At 41.0% G+C, this 27,141-nt stretch overlaps 1 protein-coding gene across 1 annotated transcript in view; it reads left to right on the plus strand.

Annotated features, from left to right (window-relative positions):
- TLL1 (tolloid like 1) overlaps positions 1–27,141 on the plus strand; it is a 140,625-nt gene that overhangs the window by 37,302 nt on the left and 76,182 nt on the right. Inside the window, 1 exon segment of the mRNA XM_033061117.1 lies at positions 24,921–25,031. Coding sequence (XP_032917008.1) covers positions 24,921–25,031 — 111 coding nt within the window.

The following is a 27,141-nucleotide window of genomic DNA, read 5'->3' on the forward strand; positions in this document are numbered from 1 at the left end:
TTTTGCTTTTTAGATAACTTTACCACAAGTCAAATCTTGTTATGTATATCTTTTTTGTGATTATCTTAAACTCAAGGATCATGAGATTACTGTGAATCTTCACTGTCATTTCCTATCCCGTTCAGAAAAATAATGTTTACTTCTGCCCAGGCATCTGAACCAACTGAAACCAGATGTAAGAATTTGTCCTGTCTTTTCAATTCAGAATTTATATAGGTTTTTTAGGGTATTTTCTAGATCCAAAGTAGAAAGTGGTGGGAAGCATGCTGATCATAACATGCAAAATTACTCCACCTGGTACCAAACCTGGTCTGAAGTGGCACAGCCACATTTTGGTGGCAACAGCTTTTATTGTCAGCTATAGAATGCTCACTGACCATCTGCTTGCCACAAATATTCTAAAAAGGTTTTGGATGAAGCTGCTAAGTTCTTCTGCAAAGCATCAGGCATCAAGGACAGCCAAAAGAAGCCAGATCCATGAAACATAGGCTGTCTGGTTAATTTATACTGACCTCTCACTAAGCAGTGAGAAGGAAAATGTTCTGTCAGTTTGTGTGTGTCAATTAAAGCATCATATGAAAACTGCCTTGTGTGATGGCTTCGATGTGTTTTCTACATTTGTTAAACATCAAAATGTTTTACAACATGAAGTTTACTTTTAAGATATGGACAGTAAAGAGCAGCTTTTCTGAAAGCACTAGAAAGTGTATATTTGACCTTCATATTTAAAAAAAAATTTTGTGAAATTTATTCTCTGAAAGACATAGAAAGTTCCACACAGTCTTCAGAGATGAAGCTTATTAGAGCTGTCTGTCATTTTGATTGCCCTTGCCAGATATGTTTTACATACAGCTTTCTTGAAATTAAGATAATTTGCTGTTCCAGAATGTGATAATGTTGTTATTTTCTTTGTTTAAGAAACTACTTCACTTTTGCTGGTTGCTACATCTGATGAACTCATATAAGAGTGATTTTGTTTGCTCATTGTCTCTTTTCCAGATACTGTGTCTTTTGTCCTGCCTTCAAGGAGAGGCTTTTCTCTCCTATGGGATCTGTAGAGCAATGACAGTTGTTTCTCTTACCTTTTTACTGTATTTACTGTTATTGTAACCATCACATCAAGCATATATACTTTTGACTGCCTACTACAATTCTGTCCATTTCCTTGCTTTCTATTATCTTAAGATGGCAATGAGTGTATTTGCAATTCACTTTTTTCTGGCATGTGGAATAGTCTCATTCTTGATGAGCTACAGACAAAAACTAGAAGAGTAATGATTAATAAAATTAATGATAATTTCTATACTGTAAATACCTTCTCAGCTCCAGTATGCCTTATTCCATAACAGTGTGTTATGACCAGTTTGATCTGTCCTGTTATCAATTTCTGTTTTCTTAGCCTTTTGTCAGTGGGACTAAGAGAAGTCACACAGTGAATAAACTTCTCTTTACTGTCTTAATGATGATCAAATAATTTAACATTGTTTCTGTTACTTTTTATATGTAGTGACTTCCTCAGGTTTCTTGAAATATCATTTGTCCAAAAACCTTATGAACCTCTTCCAGCCTGTCAGCAGTCTGTTGAGAGAGAATATATGAAAGTTGAACTAACTGTTCTGCCAACGGCCTGCTAAGTTGGTTTGCCAGGTGAAATATCTACTGTTCTTTTATACCACTTGTCTGTTAAAATAGCTTACACTTCTGGGGCCACAATGTTGCCCTGAAAATCATGTTTGCCTGGTTATTCACCGTTCTATTAGTTCCATGTCATATTGGTAAGTGGGTCATTAGCAATTTCTCTTGTTTCTGTCCAGCTGCACCCCTAGTGAACCCTGGCCTTTTTCCCAGCTCTCTCCCACGTTGTTTTCCATTGCTTGCCAACTTGATAAGATACCAAGCAGGTTCTGTTTGATCCATGTGCCTAATATTTATCTGATGAGGTAGACAGAGGTATGAACAGTGAAAGGGTGACCTCTCAGTTGTCAGTCAAGGCATGCTCTGCTTCTTGGCTGCTGTTGAACCAAACAGTTGATTTTGAGATTGTATGTCATACGAACTAACAATCCTTTTGGGGAGTTTCTGTTTTCTAGGATACATCTGCTTCCTATAACGTGATCTATTTTCTTCACAGGTACATGCACCTGTGTGCCCCTGTTTTGAATGTATGAGTTTTCTAAAATGCACCAAGTTAGCTGTTAACTCTTGGTTTGGACAATTGTGGCTTCAGTTTAGCAAGAAGTCCAAGTCACTCTGCATTTAGGACTTCTCTCTCTCGTTGTGTACAGTTACTGTAGACCCATGCTAAATGCTGATTTTGTCATAAATATTTCCCTTTGATTTTCTAGTTGAAAAATAGCTGTATAGCTTTAAGCTGAGAGATAACTTGCAAGAAAATAGATGCAGATGAATGATAATTCATTGTACTTAATTGGGACTTTTGTCAAAAGGCAATTTTAATCAATTTAATATTAATGATTTTAACTCATGGTAGTAATATGAAGATAACAGCTTCAATTGTGTGTGGAAGAAATGTTTAGTTTCTGACATAAAAGTGTGATATAGATACAAATTAAAGACAAAGTTGCTTCATCCCTCTTTTATTAAGTTAAAGATTTAGAAGTATTAGAGTAATTATTGTTATCTCTGAGTGTAAACTTTTTCTGATAAGTTGACTCCAACTGGCATCATGCCTTTCTCTAAATGTCCACTTATCTTCATTACTTTGCTAGTAATTTTAAGCTATCTGTATCTTGCTGTGCAGTAAGACTTCAATCCTAATATATAATAATAATTATTATTATTACTATTGCTATTATTACTTTTATTACTATTATTACTATTATTGAAGGATGTGGCCAGTTAAATGCTCTTAAAGAATTTTATTGCATGGTAGGAACTCCAGTGATACTGTCACAAAATTTTACTCTTCTGGCTTGATGTATTTTAAACTCTTATGGTAGGAATGGTCTCTACATTTGTATTTGTGGTATGGGTTTATGAAAATTGAGTGCTAGTGCTAACCTATTTTTCAAAATATAGGTCTAAAGCCAAGTAAGAAAATCAGATTCAAATTGAAAGACTCAAAATTAAAGGTTTCAGTAGGAACAGTGAAAGGCATGTACTGTTTCCAAAATGCTTCTTAATAAGATATGAGAAGGTTCATGCAATAAAGATGTTGTGCCAGCAGGGATCTGAATTTAGTAGCTCAACCAGTTGCACATTTCTGTTAACAGAACTTCAAAATGAAATCTTTTTATTGTATTGCTAAGTTCTGTGTTGTTAATACACTAAACTTCTGGGTATGCCATGAAGATTTTGATTGAATATATGGTTGAACTTTTATTTTGACACTTATACAGAGAAACTGAAAGTAATGTGGAGAAAAAAATGTCTACTGTTTGTAAGCTAGGTTATCATGTTTTATAATTTCTACTTTTACTCACTCATTGTTTATGTTTTGCAATTTGAATTCCAAAAGAAAATTCCAATAAGACAGATAAAGCAAAAATAGTGACTTTGATTTCAGTTCTATTTTTGAAATGTGGAGAATGGGAAAAATCCATTTACCAAATGGAAAACAATGTAATCATTATAAAGAAAGGTTATTTTCATACTGCCATGATGGAATTAATGATATTTGATTCCAAACTTGAAAAAAACCCATATTTGTTGATCTAGTGACAATAGTCAGGCATATGATTTTTTTTTTTTTTGGTGGTGCATGAAGCTTTGCTGAGTCTGGGGGCTATGAGTGCTCTTTAAAGAGCAGCAGTGCTCCAGAAAAGTCCTGGGGCAGCTCCCTGGACACAGTGGAAACTGTGCAGCATTGGGCCCTGCAAGGTGGTGCTGGTTGGCACCATCAGCTCACCAGCAGTGAGCACTGCAGTTTGTTCAGCACAGGCTGGGGAACCAGCAATGGCTGTGGCATTTCACCTTTCACGTTTTTGTAAGTACTGGAAGATCCCTGTGGAGTTGGCAGAGTGCCTTATTTTCTTGAGATATTTGTCTCATTTTATCAAGGTAACTTATTTTAGTGAAAATCTAATAAATACCTCTTGAGATATCACAAATTGACAAAAATAAAGCGGGTCAATCAAGTCACTCAGGATACAGGCTGGGAATAGAAGTATTAGTTTTAGTAAGTCAGAAGTTTTTTTATGTTTTCTTGCAAACGGACTGAACTGTTGCAGGTACAGTAACACTGGTAGGCATTTTGTAAGTTTTTCCTTTTATCTCCTAAAATCCATACTCTATAGATCTTTAATTTACTATATTTTCTCAAGATTTGTAGGAACCTTGCAAACCGTTTTTATGCAGTCTTGAGCTCTAAAGTTCTAGCTCACTTTCTCTAAGTCACAGAAATGTGAAGTACCCGTTGTTGAAGCCAAACAAGCACTCAGAAAAAAAATAAAAAAAAAATCCCCCAAATCTCTCCTGCCAATTTAAGCTCTCATGCCTTAAGTTGTTCCAGAATCCTTTCCTGTCCTGACAGATGTTCCTCCCATGTTTTATGAAAACAAATGAAGTCATTTTAGCACATGAAGATGTCTTCTGTTCTCAACCTTTGTGTTAGGCCATTTACTGCTCTCCAAAGTATCTCTTGTGAATTCATGATTTTCTAACACATTCATCGAAGTTAAAAGCTTTTGGGATGCCACAAAGACAGTTTTCTGGTATACGCATAGCCCAAAACTATGCTTCCTACTTTTGTCTGCCATAAAAAAAAAGCAAATAAGTCCTGAAGTACAGAATTTTTCTTTTTTCTTTTTTTTATCCACGTTATGTCTTGTAGATTATATGACAATTTCTTGTCTATCCTTATTCTGCCTTATACCTTTAGGTATTAGTTCTTAGATTAATATGTTGAAAATAAGTATGACATTTCTAAAAGATTTTGATGATATATTTCTACTGATTGTACTAAAAAGCTGACTATCTTTAAATACTGCTTTTTTTCCCTGTTCAGGGATAGAAAGAAATGTACTTTCAGAACTAGTGCAAGAATAATTTATAAATCATAAATGCCACTGATTTTCACAGTAGTGAAGGTGCTTCTAGTTGACATTTTTCTAGATTAATTTTTTATATGCCATTTGTGTGAATTGTACACTTGAATGTATTTATACCAGTAATAGCCAAGTTACAGTATTTTTTTTTTCTTTTTGGGATCTGAGTTTTTTGGGGAATATCTAATAATTGAATAACTTATGATTCTCACAAGAAAGCTGTGATAATAACAGAATAACTAATAATTGAAACAGTATTCATGCTACCAATCTACAATCTGAACTCGTGTCTTCCTAAAAGAGGTTCAAATAGATCACTTTTTATAAAGTGACAGTCTATGGATATTTTTCTTGTGAACAGAAAATTTAAAGTATTCCTTTCTAAAAATAGGGAGTGACCCAGGATCATTCACCTGAAATCTTACCTGTCCCAGAATACACTGTATTATTTGAGCACTCTCATAATCAAAGACCAATGCTTTAAAGAGCTCTGCTTCAGAGCACTGGCTCAGCAAATCCTTCTGTTTTGTTCTTTGTTAGGAATTCTATTTTCAGTTACTCTTGTATGAATTGGGGAAACACTTAAAACAACTATATGATCTGTCACAATTTGTACGTGAGAAACGTGCACATTGAGGATTATGATTTACAGATCAGAATTCATATGAGAAGAGATAGTGGGTAGAAGAAAGCATATGTTTTGTATGTCTGACTTTTTTTTCCTCCCACATGTGGAGCACAAGTCTCTTAAATGTTTATAGGAGTATGCCTTTTGATAATATAAGGTTTGTCTCCAGCACCACATCCAAGAGTTAAATGAAAATGATTTTTAAACACAGTAATAATGCATATGGTCTATTTAAGGGATAAGTGATACAGTAGCATGTTTTCTGACTGCTCTTTATTTGGTCAAGTGCTTTTCCTTGGTTTTTTTATATATTCATGTTTATTTCTGAATTGTTTACTTTGAAAGCATAGAAGAATAAAGAAGATCATCTAGGAGTTTAAGAACCTACTACAATTCTCCATTTCTAAAATGTTAACAGTCAAGGAAATTTGAAATATTAGACCCCTAATGCCATAGGCTAAACAGCAGTTCTCTGAAAACCTTAATATTTAATTTGGCATATTTGCTCTGAATGTTAGCTATATTAAATATTTGTATTTTCTCCAAGCTTGAAAGAAGCTTAGTATTTTCAGCATCTTGTGTAATTCCTATTTCCAGAGATATACTAAGAGGTTGTTTAAGGTCACCACTGTGTTACTGTCAAAAGACGCAGCCCTCATAGCCAGCAGACCATGCTAGCCCAGGGTGAGCTGGCTAGAAACATCGTGTTTGGCTCAAGTACTTTGTTTCAACCACTGAATTGAACTGAAACACATCTGAAAGAAACTCTGAGACTAATTTAGGCAGTAACATCTCAATTAATTAAAAAACAAATCCATTAAAAAATTAAATACTTAGTATCTGTCTTTTCTGTATTGATGCAAACAGCAGCTACAATTAAGGCCGTTGTTGTTGAAAAGGGAGAAGCAGTGTCTGCGAGTGGGATGGCAAATGTCTGCGAGTGGGATGGCAAATGGACCCTGGTATGCTGTTCCTGCTAACATATGGGCTGCTATTAGCAAGGAGCACACGAAATCTGGTGGTGAGCAGTACATAAGGAGCTGCAGTGGCAAGAATGAAGGCAAGAAAAGAATAATTGACATGGAAAACAAGTTGGGATCTGTTATTTGAATTGGCTCTTTGGTGTTTCAGTTTGACATGCAAGCTAAATTGCCCTGTAAAATGAGGATCAGCATGAGACTGACTTTATGGAAATATAAAGCCTAACCAAAGTATAACCATGCTTTCTTTTAAGATTTGTGAATTCTTGAACCTTAACATAGCTACCATTTTACACCACAGAATGGTCTGTATTTAAATTCATGGGACTCAGGTGTTTCTCACCATAGGATTGATTTTATCTTATTTTGCTTGTGATGCATCAGCTTGATAATCATCTGCAAAAAAGTAGCAAACTGTAAGACCTTATGTAAATCTCACTGTAAATATGCTGAATTTACCCTAATCAATTTGCGGCAGCCCGGGCGTGGCAATAGTGGTTTCAGCCTCACAAGTCTGGGGATAAATGCAAAGGAGTTATAGGGACAGGAGAAAGCTGAAGTTGTGTATTTTTTTAATTGTTCTCTCCCCTACCTCCCCCGGTTAAGTTCTGTGGATGTCACTTGAATTACCACAGTGCCAAAAACTAGGAAATGAGTAAGTGTGGACTCAGTGCTATAATTCTCTTCAGAACAGGGTGAAGATTCTGCTGGCTTGCAGCAGAATACTTGCAAAAGGCTAATACCCTTCACTGGTTAGAAACAAGGATTTTAAAAAGCTTTTAGCAGTTATGCTGAATGGGGCTTTTTAAGAGCAAGCAAATAAATGTGAAGATAAAATGAGTATCCATCAAGAGGTGAAATATTGCAATGATGGAATAAGTTCTGTCTCAAGTATTCTCATGGCTAAAATTGCTCCGATTATAAAGTTATGTAAGAATCAGATGCATCAAATATTAAATTCTACTTAATAACTTGGTATTAGGCATTGGACAACATCAATACTTTTCCACTGTACATTTACTGTCACCTCACTAACTCTGAGGATAATTTTTCACTTTCTCTTTTACTTGCTGTGTCCAAAAAATAATCAGCAGCTGTGCAGAGTCTCCATGGGAAAATAAAATCCAGCCACTTAAATTGCAAATGGCGGGGAGGGAGAGGCAGGAATCAGAGTATTCAGAGACAAGCAAGGAAAATAGTTGTGATGCATGAGACTCATCATTTCCATTTGAAATGATTACATGAATTGGATGATACAGTGCTAAGGAATCAGGCCTTAACTTTTTAGCTTTATTGACTAAAATTTGTACTGTAGCAAAAAAAAAAAAAAAAAAAAGGTAGAAGACAGCTACTGAATATGAAGACAGACATGTAGAATTGCCTTGGTCAAATACCCAGAACTCACTGTATTAAGCACTGGATCACTGCCAAAAAAAGCAGCATTAAGAGCTATTCAGTCTCTTTCCTTGTCTTTTCCACAGAGCCAAGTTGCAGAATGATGTGCTAAAATATGAGATGGAATGACTTAAGTGAGGTTCATGACAAAAATGATGGGAACAGGAAGCTGAGCTGATAATGAAAATAATTTCTGAAACCTATAATAGGGATTTATTTATATACAGTTTAATAATTCTCCATGTTTAAACATAAGATGATACAAATGGAGCAATATTTATTTCATGTGATATGATGAGAACCTTGATCCTGAAGGCCAGATAATTCCTTAGATATGCACTTTCTTTTCTGTGCCATTTGGCTTTCTGTATACATCTTTGGTTGCATTTAAAGATTATTCAGGATTTTCTGTTTTCAAGGTACTACTTAGGCTACTTGGGATTTTATGTCTGTGAGAAAATGAACTACAGTAAATTCACGAGTACAAGCCCCACTGAGTATAAGCCGCATCTCTGGGTGTTGGCAAATATTTCGGTTTTTGTCCATAAATAAGCCGCACCCGAATATAAGCCGCTCTGTCGTTCGCAGCGAGGACCCGCGTGCAATTAGTAACAGAACCGCGGGAGGGCGGGGTTTATTGACTGAGCTACGGCTGTGCAGGCTCGGCCCGCTAGGGGCTGCCGACGGGGCCAGGTGGCCCAGCCCGGTGCTGCCGCTCGGGGCCGGCCGCTGCTGCCCCTGGGCTCGGTCACCCCGGGTCGGCGCTGCCCCGCGGTGGCAGGCAGGGACGGAGCTTCCCCGGCTCCTACGGCAGTGGCGGTGGGCGGGGACGGAGCTTTCCCGCGCCCATGGTGCCAGCGGCGGGCGCGGACAAAGCACCCCGCCTCCTCCCCGGGCCGCAGCAATGGCTGCGCGGGGCTCCCGTCGGCTCCCCGAGCCGCGGCAATGGTGGCGCGCACTTCCCCCCCCTCCCCAGGCCGCAGCAATGGCTGCGCGGGGCTCCCGTCGGCTCCCGGAGCCACGGCAATGGCGGCGCCCCCCCCCCCCACGTCGGCTCCCGGAGCCGCGGTAATGTCAGTGCAGGGCCCCCCCTCTCCTCCCAGGGCCGCGGCAACGGCGGCGCGGCCCCCCCCTCTCCTCCCCGGGCCGCGGCAATGGCGGCGCAGCCCCCTCCTCTCCTCTCCGGGCCGCGGCAATGGCGGCTCCCCCCTACCCGTCCTCCCCTGGGCTGCGGCAGAGGAGGGAAGAAGAGAGCTCTCCCGCCTCTCTCCCCGCCCCCCGTGCTGCCTACAGGGAGCCAGGGCAACACAGTAACACTGTAACAATCGCGGAATGCCGGCTTTTACTGGTAAGTGCTTGGCTCGGCGCCCTGGCTGGCACGTCTGGGGTTGTAAATGTCAGAAAATTATTCACATATTAGCCGCCCCCGACTATTAGCCGCACTTCCGGGTTTCCACCAAAATTTTTGTCAAATTGCTGCGGCTTGTATTCGTGAAATTACTGTACATCTTTTTCATTTCCCACAGATGAGGAAAAGGTACAGAAGGGGAGGATTTCCACATATATCAGTACTGTTTTATTGTAACATTATTGTGACATCCTTATTATGTTCTAATGCCAGGTTACAAAGAAAGTATTGCTCTGGCCCCTTATTGTTGCAGCACAACAAAATTACTGGGGGAGTTCTTAGCCTAATTACTGAGTTCCTTATGCACTTCTTCTCCATCATAATAACCGGTAACACTAAAGGAAAGATAATTTGGTTGTGGCATTTCTTGAAGTCTGGTAATGCCAAAGCCAGACAGCTTATCTAAACAGTTATTCAATTGTTTTTTTTTTTTTTATTATGTTTCCTCTCCCAGATGACTGCTTCTTCTGCTTCCCCCTCAGGGCTGATGTGCAGTGCTTGTGCTCTGCTGGCTGTAGTCATACTTGTGCTGTCCTTGTACCAGGATTCTTTCAGGGGGAACCATTCATGTCTGACTAGCCTGGGTGTTTGTGGAAGAAGAAATCACCCAGGGAAATATGCTTACAAAGGTGTAAAACCAGGGAACTACTACTCTCCTGTAGTGTATATAAAATTAATCCTTCATCTTATCAGAATTTTTTTACTTAATTTTGTAACTTACTGTCACTGAAAGGTAGGGATGTTAAATTGAAGTTGAGATCAAATCTGATTTGTCCCATACCAGTAGTAGTCTATTTATGTATAGATAATTTATTGATATTGTTCTTCATGTTTGAAAGGGATTTTATTCTCTGAAATTCTTACAATTCAATAATACCTCAGTTCCACTGAATGATTGGAAAGTTACATTTTTTCTTTTCTAAAGTCTGGAGATTGGAAAAGCATACAAAAAATTTACCTCTATCTTTTTAGCTACCTAAACTAATCTTTTGGCTTGTGCCATGCATTATCTGCTAGCTTGTACAGTAACTTCACGATTACAAGCCGCACCGTTTTGACTAAAATTTTGCTCCCACACCGGAAATGCGGCTTACACTCAGGTGCGGCTAATATGTGAATAATTTTCTGACATTTCCAATCCCGGAAGTGCAGCCGAGGTGCTGAGCTGAGCACCTACCATAAAACCCGGGTTTACGCGATTGTTACACATTGGTTACTCTGTTGCACAACGGGTGGAGCCGGGATGCCTACTGGCAGCGCAGGAGTAGGGGGGAGGCAGGGGAGCTCCCTCCTTCAGGCAGCGCAGCCTGGGGGAGGCAGAGGCTCCGTGCTGCCATCCCTGTGGCTTGGGAGGGAGGCAGGGGGCTCCCTCCTGACGGCCCCATGGCCAGGGGGGAGGCAGAGGGCTCCTGTCCCCACCTGCTGCCATCGCCACAGGAGCGGAGGGGCTCCTTCTCCTCCTGCCGCGGGAGCGTGGGTGCAGCGGGCTCCATGCCCCCCTGCCACCGTGGGAGTGGGGGGGCTCCTTCCCCTCCTGCTGCCTCTGCCATGGGTGCCAGTAGGCTTCTGTCCCCTTCTGCCACCGCAGGAGCGGGGGGGCTCCTTATCCTCGTGCCACCGCCACTACGGGTGCCAGAGGGCTCCTGTCCCCTCCTGCCGCCGCGGGAGCGGGGGGGCTCCTTCCCCTCCTGCCGCCGCTGCCATGGGTGCCGGCGGGCTCCATGTCCCCCCTGCCACCGCGGGGCAGCGCCGGGCTAGGTTGAGCGAACCCAGAGGTGGCGGCCGGCCCCGAGTGACCCCACCGAGCAGCAGCGCCAAGCTGGGCCACCCGGCCCCGTCAGCAGCACCAAGCGGGCCGAGCCCTCACGGCCCGAGCCGAGCCAGTAAACCCCTCCGATCCCGCGATTCTGTTACTACTTGGCAGCTTTGTTGCACGCGGGTCCTCACTGCGAACGACAGAGGGGCTTATAATTGGGTGCGGCTTGTGTATGAACAAAGAACAAAATGTTGCTGACACCCGGAGATGCGGCTTATAGTCAGTGCGGCTTGTAATCGTGAAATTACTGTAATTCACTTGGTTTGGTGCTGATATTCTGTTTTCTTGGTGTTTGAATGAAAATGTCTAAGACTTGCAACTTTGGGGAGGCCTTGTGGCAGCTACTGTGTCTGTCTCAACCCTAGCAGCTGTTTCATGTAGGTGGCACACACAGGCTGACAACTTTCAAACTGGGATTTTTCTCCCTTCATCTGTATATGGCTTATTTTTGAAATTATCTATTTCCCCATTCTCTAAGTAACTGAAATAATTAAAATCTGTTCTTAATTTCAGAACATATTATATATTTTTTGTTTTCAGTCATATATGTTTATGGGTTTTCATTATTTAGAAGAAGATTTCACTTTGAGAGTGAAATTTTTTTCTATTGTAAGAAAGCTTTGCTGTATAAGTAATTTTTTAAAATCTTGACCCTAAGACTTTCCAGCATAATGGAATTTCAAACTAAAATGAAGGTGAATATTATAGCATCATAATGGTCACACAGGACTAACTGGGATAATTATGACTGTTGTGATATTATAGCTCTGAATTTTCCCCTGGTGTATTTTTCTAGCTTCCTTAGTAAAGGTAACTAAAGCAGAAGAAGTCAGCATTAGCAGGTGCCTGGGTACAGCAAAAAAGCCCCCATGACCTGTTAACCTTCTTTTCCTATGCCAGAAATCACTGTCAGTTATCATTAAATTGCAGTTCAGCTAATATTACTGCAATGGTTTCTGCCGGTGGTTATGAGCACTCTCCAGGAAGACGGAGAGCTATTTTCTCCACTCTCTCTGCTATTCAGTGACAGAAGGAGTAATAGGCCCTGGAAATGATAGTTTTCTTGCATGTGGTTTCATATGAGGCAGGTCAGCATTTGCTGTGGTAACAAACATTAGCTGTGATTGCCCTATATTTTTGGCACTCATGGATCTTCCCAAGAGTCACTGTTTTTCTGCCATGTCTTTCCTTTTAGAGTGGTTAATAACTGCTCTGAAGAAAACCCCGTTTCCATTTCTTTTTTTGTTAAGCTTCTAACTATTTCTGCACACTAAAAACTTGAAGTAGTAGAAAATTATAATGAGAAATAATAATGGTAGGATGGATAAGTGGGTCTCCTTGAGATTTTTTTCTGTGGCTTTACTTTGCCAATATCTGGCCTGAGGTAGTTAGGAGTGATGAAGGAAGTTCTCTGTGTAGCTGCTTGTTTTTCCAACAGTGTGCAGACACCTTTACTGCTGAACAGTGTCCTTTGCATTCACTTCACTGGTTAACCCATTATATGAGGAATCTATTTTACCAGCTACAAAGCATGTGTGGTGTTGATGATGATCTTGCATAAAAAAAGAAAATAGTTACTGAAAGTTAGGAAGCTTGCCAGATTGAGCAGTTTAACCAAGAACAAAACCTTTCACAGAGTAGCTGTTGCTTGCCCTTTTACCTAAGACTGTCACTTCTGTCAGAATTATTTTTGCTTTTTTGAAGTTGTTTTTTTTCTGGTTTTGATACTAATTAAAAAAAAATACAAGAATTATCACTAAAAAACAAAGCAGAAGGAAAATTGAATTTTAAAAATCACTATTTTGAAATTAAGAACAAAGTAAAACTTAGAATTATCTCAGAGTAAATGGATATCTGTCAATTGGGATTTATCTGTGCCATGAAGAAGCATATTTACCAAATTAGTCTCCCCTTTCAAAAAGATCAAGCTCTACAAGTGTCTTTTCTGGTAAGGGAAGGTTCTACTCAGATAAAGAGAGTCACAATTATTTCATTTACTATGAGAACAGTAATTTCACGACCATAAGGCGCACCGGACTATAAGGCGCACCCCCCGGGAGTCAGCAAAATTCGCAACTTTGTAGATCAGATAAGGTGCACCTGACTATAGGGCGCACATTTTTTTGCAGCGAGGCTCCGCCCCCAGCTCCCTTCATGCAGTTGCTGAACGAGGCCCCGCCTCAACCCGGCAGCCATTGGCCCCCGGGCCCACCTGTCCCCGGCAGAAGGGGCGCTGCAGACCCCCAGGCCTGCCTGTACCCGGCAGGGCCGGGGCATGGCCGCTGCCCCTCTGTACCGCCTCTCCGGGGCCAGGCTATGGCCACCGCCCCTCCATGCTGCCTCCATGGGGCCGGGGGGTGCCTGTGTAGGGGCCGTTCCACCTCCACGGGGCTGGGGGGCGCTCTGGAGGGGTGGCTCCACCTCCACGGGGCCGGGGGGGTGCCTCTGGAGGGGCCGTGCCACCTCCAAGGGGCCAGGGCAGGCCTCTGGAGGGGTAGCTCCGCCTGCATGGGGCCAGGGCAGGCCTCTGGAGGGGCAGCTCCGCCTGCATGGGGCCAGGGCATACCTCTGGAGGGGCGGCTCTGCCTCCACGGGGCTGGGGCGTGCCCGCCGCCACTCCGGCTCTCCTCCACCTGGCAACCATGGCCCTGCCAGCTCCCCCTGTGGCTCACAGCTCTCACTTCTGGGTAGGCAAAGTTTTTGAACTTTGTCCATCAGATAAGGCGCACCGGACTATAAGGCGCACTTCCAGGTTCTGGGGAAAATTTTAGTCAAAAGGGTGCGCCTTAGAGTTGTGAAATTACTGTATTGTTTATATCAGAGGTGTTTCCTGCTTTCAAAATACCAGGACATGCCCCAGTGCTGCATGCCACTAACCCCGTAGCCCACCTGCACAGTGATGTGTTTGCCATGCTCCTGGAAGGACTGTCTGGAGCAAGTTCACTCTGTAAGATGGTGGATGACTTTCCAACATTTATTTCCCTTCTCCTACCCTTGGCTCTATAGCTGCTTTTGTGTCCACTATCAGGTTCTACCTGGTTATTTTTCTGTCCTGGTTGGGTCAGTTTGGTGGTAACTTCCTGGAAAATGGTATGGAGTGGCTGTAGTGAAATGCTGCATACCTCAGGTGGGGTTGTTCCAGCCAGGGGGGAGAGCCCAGCCTTTCCTAACTAGATAAAAACTGAAATTCGGGGACACCAAGTCACCCTCTTTTCCCTGGACTCCACAGAAAAACCAGATTTTTTTTCCATATCATCGCTGGACCTTCGGAGGGAGGCTGCACCCTTCTACAAGACCACTGCTTCAACTGAACCACATCTGTCACTGCAGGAGGACTGTAGCCACCATTTAATGGGACTGCTACCAACACCCTGACTGACGGGTGTCACCCTGATGGGGTGTCAGGTTGTGCTCTGACTTTGTGTCTTAGTTTGGAGGAGAGGTGTCTTCTCAGAAAGGCAGGAGCCTCTCTTTGAAATGGAGAATGTAAACCCCCTCTCTCCAAATTATTAGAATTTTGAAATCAAGGGGCTTTCAGGCAAAAATATGGGAATTAGGGATAACAGTTCTTTACTAGGGGAATTAAAATAGAAATACAGTACTACAAAGAAACAAACTCCAAACCCTGACAAAGTCAGAGTACAACCTGATACCCCGTCAGGCAGGGTGTTGGTAGCAGTTCGATTAAATAGTGGCTGCAGTCTTCTTGCAGTGACAAATGTGGTTTAGTTGAAGCAGTGGTCTTGTAGAAGGTGCAATTTCCTTCCAGATGTCTAGTAGTGATGTGGAGAAATCTCATTTTTTTCTAGAGTCCAGTAGAGAAAGGGCTACTCGGTGTCCTAGAATTTCAGTTTTTATCTAGGTAAGAAAGGCTTGGCTCTCCCCCCTGGTTGGAGCAACTCTCAATGGGATAAAGTAATTTTATCAGTCACACAGTGGGACTCAATGGGCCATTAGCAGAAGATAACTCCCTAGGAGGAAGGATGGGGAGTACAAAGATAAAGATCAATGCCCCACCAGGTTTCAATGGATGGCCCATCAGCAGATAATAACTTTTGATCACATCCTGTATTGTAACCCAAGACACTTTGTCAGTGTTTGGGGTTTGTTTCTTTGTAGTAATGTATTTCTATCTTAATTTTCCTAGTAAAGAACTGTTATTCCTAATTCCCATATCTTTGCCTGAGAGCCCCTTAATTTCAAAATTCTAATAGTTTGGAGAGAGGAGGTTTACATTCTCCATTTCAAAGAGAGGCTCCTGCCTTTCTTAGCAGACACCTGTCCTCCAAACCAGGAGACGTGCTGAGCCCTGCGGCCCCGTGCAGCTCGGCTCGTAGTTCGTACTTCCGGGTTGGCAAAATTTCAAACTTTGTCCGTATATAAGGTACTCCGGAGTATAACGGGCACTTCTGGGTTTGGACCAAAATTTTAGTCGTAATGGTGTGCCTTATAGTCGTGAAATTACTGCAATGATGGCGAAGTACACTATGTACTTCACCGTCATTGCAGTAATTTCACGACCACAAGGCGCACTGGACTATAAGGTGCACTTTTTTTTTGCAGTGAGGCTCCACCCCCAGCTTCCCCCACACGGTTGCTGACCAAGGCCCCGCCTCAACCCAGCAGCTGTTGGCACCTGGACCCGCCTCTACCCGGCGGGGCCGGGCTATGCCTGCCGCTGCTCCATGGAGTGTCCCCAGGGCCCCGCAGCTCCTGGAGTTCCCTGGCACTCCGGGTGACCCAATGCCGGCAGGCTCACCCCGTGCCACCGCTGCACTGATTCTGGCGGCTTTCCCCCACTGCGCGTCGGCTGCCCTGATACCGGTGGACTCGCCCTGCGCGGGGGCCACCCCGATGCTGGCAGGCCCGCCTGGACCCGGGAGGGGTGGTGCCGCAGGCCCTCGGGCCCGCCTGTACCCAGCAACCATGTGCCCCCGGGCCCGCCTTCACCTGGCAGAGGCGGTGCCATGGGCCCCCAGGCCCACCTCCAGCCGGCTGCCGTGGCACTGCCAGCTCCCCCCACGGCTCACGGCTCACACTTTCGGGGTGGCAAATGTCGCAACTTTGTACATCAGATAAGGCGCACTGGACTATAAGGCTCACTTCCGGGTTCAGGGGAAAATTTTAGTCAAAAGGGTGCGCCTTATAGTCGTGAAATTACTGTATATGTTCCTTAAGAAAAATTGTTTTCTGATTGTGAGTTTGAAAAATAGAATTGGTATGAATGTTGATGAACTTGCAATTTTATACAATATATGTGGAAACATGGAAGCAGCCTGTTAGAGGTGCTACCTCCCTTTTCAGGTGTACCTATCCCAGCTTTTTCAAGTATATAATTTATTTCAGTACATATCTGTTATTTCCACGAAAATTGCTTTGAGTTGTGCAGATTTGGAAATGCTGCATGCTGAAAATAATGAAATAACTGAATTTTTTTTTTAATGTGTCTTTGAAAATAGGCTACACGGTCTTCTATTTCATGCTGTTAAAGTTTTACTTATCTTCCCTTTTTCTGTCATATTTTTGTCCAATAAAAAGGCAAATTGATTAGAATAATTATGGAACACTTGATTAAATTAACTTTCTCTTGAAAGTTTTGTGAGTTCTGTATGGCAACATGGAAATTTATTGCACAGTCACAACTGAAGGTAGCACTTGTGATGAACAGTGATAAGAAGAGCTATGCTTATGGTTGTACACAGGATCTTTTGCTCTTTATTTCCTGTCTTGTTCTCAGTTTGATAATTTCTAAATAAAAAGTACAGTAACTTCACGACTATAAGGCGCACCCTTTTGACTAAAATTTTGATCGAAACCCAGAAGTGTGCCTTATAATCCGGTGCACCTTGTATATGGACAAAGTTCGGAATTTGCCAACCCGGAAGTGTGAACCCTGAGCCGAGCTGCAAGGCTTGGCGGGCGCAGAGGCCAAACTGTGAGCCAAGCTGCACCAGCCGGCGCCAGGGGCAGGTGGAAGTACCGGGGCCTGTGGCACGGGGAGGGCGCCTGGCGCTGCATTTAAAGGCTACGCCAATCTGTGAAAAATGTTTGCAAATTGAGCACCTGCCAGTAAACCCCGCGATTACAGGATTCCATTACTAATTCATTACTTTGTTGTGCGCGGATTCTCACTGCAAAAAAAAAAGTGTGCCTTATAGTCCGGTGCGCCTTATATATAGACAAAGTTTCTGGTGCGCCTTATAGTCACGTATATTGTATCTGATAAGCTGAAAGACTGAAATAATTTGAAGACAATAACAATACAGAATAAGATTAATTATATTAGGGTATGTTGCTTTCCATGTAATGAGGTACAATTGTCTTTACTAACTTAGGTTTAACCTTTCAATTTTTCTGTTCAGATTTAGAGGGAGTTTTGTAAGTCATGAATGGATGGTACAGAATAAAGTGGCTCACCAAGAAGACTATAGTGCACATAGCTGTGTTGTTACAGGGAAGTGCTCAATGCCTCAACTATAGAAGAGTCTGCTAATTAGAACTGCTGTATACCTGGATTTAGATTAATACCTGCCCTGAGGCTGTCTAGCATGCTTTCTGGCACCTCTTACTGCATGAATTACAGGTCAGGCTTTGCTTTGTGCTGGGCACTCCACCCTTAAGGGTGTTAAAGCAGCTCTTCAGATTTCCTTGTGGCGCCTTGCAATTTATTTATTTAATATTTTTTGTGGTCCATTCTGGGCAATTTTTGCAATGGGAACAAAACACAAACTTTATGTACCTTGCACTCCCAGTACCATACCAAAATGTGAGGCTTTGCTTTTGAGATACCTGCTATTATTTCCTTAATCCTTTCTTTGGTATCTTCTCGGTATAGGAATAATCCCCCTGTCAAAATTCTGTCTGCTCACAGGACAAGATCACCATTTACATCTCAGATTGAGAAGGTCTCAGTTGAACATGTTTATAGTCTGTGGAGCCATCAGAGCAAATCAGGTTCTGGGAGTGGTTTCTGGATGGTGTTGATCTCTGCTGAGTAGCTGAGTGCTCCCGGCCTACCCCCAAGGTTGTCTTTGGCTGTGCTGCTGTGCTGCTATGCTGTAGGGACAAACATCAGCAATCTTGACTTACTTGCATTTATGTTGTTACTAATACTGGTATGAGTGCTAGCAGGAATATATTTTATTAAAAAAATGGCTGCCTATGACTTGAGTTTTAAAAAGCAATAATTGTAGGGGGAATTGAGATGAAACTTGAAGTAGATAATTTTGTTAATGCAGAAAGAACATACTCCTTTCTATATTTTGTAGACATACATGTTAATTGATATTTCAAATCCTAGAATGAACCATCCTACTACCTATTGCAGCCCTATGGTATTTAGCAAATAATTTCTTTCTTCCAGACATCATGAAAGTTGTGAAATATGTTTTTATTCTCACTGTATATGCTCATTGACTCATTCCACGTGTACATCTATAAACATAAAATCGTTTAAATCTATTTTTTGAAAATTATTTTATAAATATGTTTCTCTCCTGTCCGTAATAGAATATTTTATTCCATTATAATATTGGGTATTTTTCACAGTGATGGTCTTTTTGGGAGAGAGTAGATTAGCACAAAGAAGTTTTCAGATGAATACTAGTTATTTTTCATTAAATAATAGATCCTGTTACAAGTAGTAACTGTAGCTCCTGTGCTTCACGTGTAATTTATAGATGATCTTAATTTTCCTTTCCATTAACATGGTGTGACAATATTAAGGTTTGATTCTCTAGATGGAAAATATATTTTGCAACCTACTATTTTCCTGTTTATTTTTGTGCTTGTGAGCTGATTGGTTACAGGTTAGCTGCTTAGCTGCTTTACAAGCAGTGATTTGTCTTTTTAAATAAAATGAGACCTTTTTGAAGGTGTTGTTTGTCTGAGAGCTTTTGAGTTGTGTGAAAGCAGAACCACATCTGCTGGTTAAGCATCTTCTCTCTTTTAACAGCTTAATGAAAATCCTTCTTCACTGTTACAGGAAAATATGCCTTTGCTGCATGACCAGTTTTTTTCCACCTTTCTGAAACAGATGTGTGTATTTTCTCTGTTGAATTTGTGTAATTGTTTCATGTTGTGGCCATATAAAAATAGGTAAAAACTAACCAGCATGAAATCTGATATGACAAGGAATTGTCTTCATCAAGTATTGAACAAAAAGGTCCATTTTCTTTTTTCTTGAGAACTTTTATATCACAAAAACTATTTTTAATACTTTGTCTCTGCAATTAATACTGTCTCAGATTATCAACAAGTATTTCTTAAGTTTATTGTCTATCTTGCATTTTCAAATTACAGTAAATTCACGAATACAAGCCGCACTGAGTATAAGCCGTATCTCTGGGTGTTGGTAAATATTTAGGTTTTTGTCCATAAATAAGCCGCACCCGAATATAAGCCGCTCTGTCGTTCGCAGCGAGGACCCGCGTGCAATTAGTAACAGAACCGCGGGAGGGCGGGGTTTACTGGCTGAGCTAAGGCTGTGCAGGCTCGGCCCGCTAGGGGCTGCTGACGGGGCCAGGTGGCCCAGCCCGGTGCTGCCGCTCGGGGCCGGCCGCCGCTGCCACTGGGCTCGGTCACCCCGGGTCGGCGCTGCCTCGCGGTGGCAGGCAGGGACGGAGCTTCCCCCACTCCTACAGCAGTGGCGGCGGGCGGGGACGGAGCTTTCCCGCGCCCGTGGCGCCAGCGGTGGGCGCGGACAAAGCACCCCGCCTCCTCCCTGAGCCGCGGCAATGGCTGCACGCACGTCCCCCCCAACCCCCCGGGCCGCAGCAATGACGGCGCGCACTTCCCCCGTCCTCCCCGAACTGCGGCAATGGCGGCGCGCCCCCCCACCCCTCCTCCCGTCCTCCCCGAACCACGGCAGAGGAGGAAAGAGAGCTCTCCCGCCTCTCTCACCGCCCCCCGTGCTGTCTGCAGGGAGCCAGGGCAACACAGTAACACTGTAACAATCGTGGAATGCCGGCTTTTACTGGCAGGTGCTTGGCTCGGCGCCCTGGCTGGCACGTCTGGGGTTGTAAATGTCAGAAAATTATTCACATATTAGCCGCCCCCGACTATTAGCCGCACTTCCGGGTTTCCACCAAAATTTTTGTCAAATTGCTGCGGCTTGTATTCGTGAAATTACTGTAAGTGAAAAAACCATCTGTAATATAAAGTTTTTGGGATCACTGAATAAATAGGTAGGATAAGAGATATGACACAACCTTAAATAAGTAGAGGTACATTAAAGTTCTGCTTGGATCACTTAAAAAATTTTGCTATCTATTTGTTTCAGTTTTGTTTCCTTGCCTTGTCAGTTGATTATCAGATTCATGTTAATTTTCTAGATGAAATATATAATCAAATATGTGTGAAAAATGAGTGAACAGCTGAACTGATCAAGACTGTCAGAAGTTCCTTAGAGGGAGCTACTAAAGCTCTTTATCCTAACATGCTCTTAGCAAAGCCTTTAACATCATGCCTTGCATACCCAAACAATCCTCTGCTTACTTTCTGTAACATTAACATTGGTTTGTCACACGATGAAGTATACCGAGTGACTTCTTCAGATGATTTCAGGCCATAAAAATTTTAAGGCAGGAGATAAAACTATGGTCTTCGCTTGTTACAAAGTATTTTTGACACAAACTGGCATTCAAAAAAATTAAAGGATACTTTCAATAGTTGCAGGGGATAATTTTTAATGATTTTTTTTTTGATAATTCTGTCGGGGCTTTACTTTAGGCTTTGAAGGGTAGAATTAACATTCAATGCAGAATATTCAGCGCAGTTCGTTCTTTGGAAAAAAGATGTAATTTTAAAAAAGAGTTATCAGCCCCCTTTTGGTCTCAGTTGCTGATTACAGTAATTTCACGATTACAAGCCGCACCATTTTGACTGAAATTTTGCTCCCACCCAGAAATGTGGCTTATGCTCAGGAGCGGCTAATATGTGAAAAATTTTCTGAAATTTTCAACCCTGGAAGTGCCAACCAGGGTGCTGAGCTGAGCACCTGCCAGTAAAACCCGGCATTTTGCGATTGTTACAAATTGGTAACTCTATTGCGCCGCGGGTGGGGCCGGCTCCGTGCTGGCAGTGCGGGGGGAGGGGGGTAGGGAGGCGGGGGCTCCGTGCTGCCATCCCTGTGGCCCGGGGGAGAAGCGGGGGGACTCCCTCCCCCACCTGCTGCCATGGAGCAGGCAGGCTCTGTCCCCTCCTACCGCCACCGCCGTGGAAGCGAGGGGGCTCCTTCCCCTCCTCCCGCCGTCACCGTGGGTGCCGGCAGGCTCCATCCCTGCCTGCCATCGCGGGGCAGCGCCGGGCCAGGGCGAGCGAGCCCAGCGCAGTGGTGGTCAGCCCCAAGCGGTCCCACCGACCTGGGCCACCCCGCCCCATCAGCAGCCCTGTGCCCACATGGCCCGAGCCGAGCCAGTAAACCCTGCGATCCCACGATTCTGTTACTACTTGGCAACTTTGTTGCACACGGGTCCTAGCTGCAAATGACAGAGCGGTTTATAATCAGGTACGGCTAATTTATGGACAAAGAACGAAATGTTGCCGACACCTGGAGATGTGGCTTATAGTCAGTGTGGCTTGTAATCGTGAAATTACTGTGCTTAGACTACATTGAAATTAAAGGACATCCAGTTAACTGTTGTTTCTTTTACTAGGTAAAGTTAAATTAATTCAGAAGATCAGAGGTTTAGTTCAGTAGAAATAAAGAAATAACACTTATTAACTTCTTGCTAAAGTCAAGTGAGATCATTTTATCAATGTTTCCATGTTTTGGTGTGTTTATTGTGTTCTGCAAAACAAAATTGCCTTGAGTAAAATGAACCAGTGGCCCGAAGAAAGTAAGTTCCGAACTTTCCATTATATTTTAGTCAAATAATCTTATCTATTTCTGATGTTGGTGCTTACTCATATTTCTTTAGTATGTCAGAGAATGTGGCTGCTATTGGTCACATAATTTACTTGTTTGCAGCTATGTGACACTTGTATCAACACTTATAATATTACTGTGGTGGTATTATTGGTAAGCTCAACCTTGTCCTTGGTTGCTAATCAAAACTAACTAATGATCCAGATGTTAGACAAAAATAGCTCTCTTTTCCTTTCTAAAGCAACAAAGTTATTGCACACTGCCTAACACTAAGGTATATTTTACATATGTGCGCACTTGGTACTTTTACGTAAAACAAATTCACATGAGTTAATTTTTCTATTTTTATTTTCCTCTTTAACTGAATGTTACCACAGTGAAGTAGTAAAAGATACATCACCAGGACTAGCACATATATTTTCTAGGTTTTTTTCTACTTTACTGTTAGTAGGAAGTTTGATTTGCCTTGGGTTTTCCTATTTATACATCAGCATAAATACATCAGTATTACACGCAGTATTCTGCTAATGCATTTCTGTCAGTGGGCTATCTTTTGCATTGTCCACTGTTAATTTGAAGTCTTCCTTTTGTTAACTCTCAATATCACCAGGAAAGAAAGATGGCCTTGGTTATTAAACTTTAGCACTTCATTGGCTTTGGTGTGGGCAATCTGTGTGAACTCCACTGGGATACACTGTGTCTCTATCAACAGAAATATTAATAGTTTCTTCCTTTTACAACTTTGTTCTGTCTGTTCAAGTTTGCATTCTTTCCATGTGCTTATACAGCAGTCCCTGTTATGAATGGCGTTTCATAAGAGAAACCTCTAGAAGGTGTTTATAAAAGTATCTCAAAGAGATGGAGACTACTGACTTTGTTCCTTCACTGTTCAAAATCCTGATCATTTGAGACATTTTTTTTTTTCTACAAGCTTAAGAGAAAAGAGACTCAAACATCTTGAGCTGTCAGTGGTTTTATGTCTTGATGTGATGGTAAAACCATCACTGGTGAGAACAGATTAGCTAGAGGAATGATGTTCCAGTGTGTCCAGTGTAAGCGTGAGAATAGTGACCCTTGGAAGGATAGTGTTCCACAATGTGCTAGAGGTCACTGAACAGTTTCAGTAATGGTCTCAAGTACTTGTGGTTTTTTAAGAACCATTTTCTTGTGTAAAATATTATATAAGTGGAAATATTAATATTTGGAGAAGACATAAAAGATTGATTATGTTTTGAATTGAAAATTTTTAATTTTTCAAAGAATTTCATTATTAACACTGTGTAGATGATCTGGGGGTGTTTTAAAGGTATTTTACAAGGCAGGCTAAGGACATATTCAATATAATTTCTCTGAGTTGCATTATGTTCAGGAAAAATCATGTAAGTTGGAAGTGTCAATGCAATATCTTGGAGTTATTTTAAAATACCTATCTTTTTGCTTTATTTAAAACTCTTTTTAAAGTGAATTTGATTCAACACCAATGAATGTGAGCATCACATTCTGAGTAATAAGCAACTTTTGCAACAATGTGAATCTGCTGGGGTGAGAATATTGTCTGATGAATGGTCTTTAAAGCATGATATTAAAAAAAACAGAGAAAAAGAATACAATTAATAATGCTTAGGATCATTTTGAACGGAGAAAGACTAGAGAGTTTGATTTGGTAACAACTGAACTTTGGGCTAGGGTTTATTTGTGTGGAAGTGAAGAAAGCAGTTTGCTGTAGACCTTGTGTGGAACAAGCAACCAAGCAGTTAAGTGATATCCCCCTGGATGGGGGAAAGAAGGAAAGGATGACAGCAAGATTGAATCCAGGGGTTTTGTGACTCTGTGGGAACAGAAAATAGAGCTATTGATAGAGGGAGCAGGAAAAGCAGGAATTTGGATAAACAGGATAAACAACCACTTTCAGCTCCCGTTAACTGGTACATGCTCTGTTGACTTCATTCACAGTAATTGAGAATGTGCATGTCGAGTTCAGCTTTAATGCTGTTTGAATAGGCAGGGAGATCCCAGGGTAAAATCTCAACAAAAATAGGCAGAGATTTGAGGTTATAGATCCCAAATTCTCAGAAGTGGGATTCTATCATGGTCCCCTAAGTTGTAGAGGCAGCTTAGGGAAGATGAGTTACCTATGCAAAAGTGAAAAAGAAAAAAATATTGAAGTAAATAGAGCAAAAGAAAAAGAGAAAGGGAGAAAACCACCAAAAAGGCCAAAGGAAGGTTAAAGAGGGATTGGAGCTTGGAAAAGTAAAGAATTTAAAAGCATCCTAATGGTGAGATTAACTCTAAAAGCATACAAATAAACTGAGAGGAAAATAAAAAATAAAGGGTTTTTCTTTTCTCAGTTCAACAGAAAACAGATACACTTAATTATCTGAGTAAAACATAATATAATATAGAAATAATTTTCAGAAAGATGTTAGGAAATGTAAGGGTTGTGTTTTCTCAGAAATGTATATATTTTATTTCATCATTTAAATATTCACATCACGTCTTTTATGCTTTGTTGTATTTACATAGGGAAAACTACATGCTAAAAATTATTAATAGAATGACACTACATTTAAGTTATTGCATATAGGTAATGTACAAAGAAACCAAATAGACTAAGATTTTGTAATAAGTTATTTGTCTTTTACTAGATAGTTTTCTTTTATTCTTCATATAAAAACATAGATCAGTAAGGAAATAAATGTGATGTAAATACATGTTTGTCATATACTTTCCTGAAGGATGTAAACATAGCATTATATTCTTCAGATTGACTTTATTGTCCAAATAATTCTTTAATTAAATTGAGCTCTTTTTTATTTAAAGCTGTCTTTTGGGGAGATATTGCCTTAGATGATGAAGACTTAAAAATCTTTCAAATTGACAGGACGATTGACCTTACACAGCACTCCAACGAAAGACTTGACCATAATACAGGTATGCTATTTCAACCTTGTTCTAATTTATTTTTCCTGTTAGTTAATTCTGAGTAGAAGGCAATCTGTGTTTTAAATGTGGAAAGTCAATATAATGTCGTGAATAACATTAGTTTACAGTTAGAAAAGTTGTTAAACAAAGACTATAGATTCACTTTAGGGAAAAGAGAATCAAAACATTTAATTTTACTCCAGCATTTCTGTTTAAAAATATCTTGTTGAATTGAGGAGCAGAAACTGGTAGGAAGAGTAGAGTCTACCCTGCATGTGGTCATGTGGGAAAGGAAATTGTACAAAGCTTTGATTTGATCATGGAAATTTCCTGATAGTAGAGCCCAAGCACTATGGAGAACATATGTGGTATCCTGGCATTGCAAAACTGGAAGCCTGGCATTGCAACTACTCCCTTTGATTTTTTTACTGTGTCATCCTGTTCTTTACCCAGACCTAGAAAAAAAGACTAGAATATGTCATCCTTGTTAGATTTGCATTGTCCAAAGAAGCAACTATTTATTTGACACTTTAATGCACGTTACTATGCTATTGCTAGCATAAAATGCATTAGTACCAGAAGCTGCAATCTGATTAACAGAGGCAGCTGGATATTCAGACAGATAGATAAAGAGATTTTGTTTGTGTCTAAATATGTCTGTTTGCAAGAAAGAAAACATAATCATGCCTAAATGGATGTCTGTCTAATGTCTAAAAATATTTATGCTATGATTTGTAAATTGATAACTGAGAATTTGTAAACTTTCAGGTTATGATACAAAAAAGCCTGAGGAAAATCTGGAAAAAATGCTATTGGAAAATGTAAAAATTTATTATTGAAATTTGTTTTCTGTAAAGCATGTTTTATGTGTGTCTGAACTGAGCTACCATAACTTATTACTGATATGTGGAAAAAAATTTTCAGACCAAAGAAGCAGTTTTGATTTTAAGATTTCAATATTGATATATTTAAAAATATTTTTATTTATTCTAGGCAGGTGCTGTGATTAGAGTGGTTTTATGACAACTTGAAAATTTATTTTTTCTCCTTTTATATCTACTTGTTTTTCCAAAACAGGAAAACTTTTGATCACTTCTAGATCTGGACTGGATTTAAAAATATTAATAGAGTTAGTTGTGTCCCTGCTCTCTTTTCATCCCAACAAATAGTTTGAATTGTCTTGAAAGATATCTCAGGTGCTAGTTTTGTTGAAAAAATGTAGAACATTGGCCATTTCCCCTTAAAGTGGATGCAGTCAAGTGATTTCTTTGGCTTGCTGACTCTCGCTTCTTCTTGCTTTTCTATTTTTTCTTTTTAACTGCAAAGTTATTTTTTTAATTGCCCACAAAAACAAACATTTCTAAGCAGTTTTAAAATTATATTTAATATTTTATTACTTATTTTTCCCTTTCTTACCTGTTTTGTGGTATGCACATTACCTTTTCTTTTGGATGGTATCCTATTCAGGATATTGAATCACCCTGTTAAGTATTACTAATGCATTTGGATCAGGTTGTTTTCTACCTTTATTGCACAGCAAAAGTCAATTCAATATAATGATCAGTGGGGCAACTTTGGGGAACAAACTCGCTTAAGTTAATGACTTCATAACTGCTCTCAGTGAACCCTCAACATTCTTGATCTTTCCAAAATGATCATTGGAGAATTCAGTTTTACACTTCATGTATGTAATATATTTTTCTAAATTTACAATATTCTTGATGTGTAAACTAGGAATTGTGTACTTGTCTCCCCCTAATTCCAAAAGAGCAAGTTACCAACTAGCTCATTAATATTAGGTAGCAACTGGAAAAGGAATAAAAGGAATACTAGACATCTGTAATCTGGAAAACAAAATTTTATCTTAGTTACAGATACAATGACAATGGATTTTAAACTTGGTTTCTGAGCACTTTCTGTTGTTGATTTTCACAGACTCAGGTAGAATGATTAAATACTTGGTTGTAAACCATTAAGATGAAGTGGTGGAATCACAGTTGTTATTTCAACTCTAATTAAAATCCTGAGGCTCACAGGCTTTGATTTGCGTTGTGACTGCTCCTTTTTGTGAGGCTTATCTGCGTGGATTTGCAGGGTCAAATAATCTGTGAGCTTGTTG

This window comes from Catharus ustulatus, chromosome 5 (assembly GCF_009819885.2).
Source record: "Catharus ustulatus isolate bCatUst1 chromosome 5, bCatUst1.pri.v2, whole genome shotgun sequence".
NCBI lineage: Eukaryota > Metazoa > Chordata > Aves > Passeriformes > Turdidae > Catharus > Catharus ustulatus.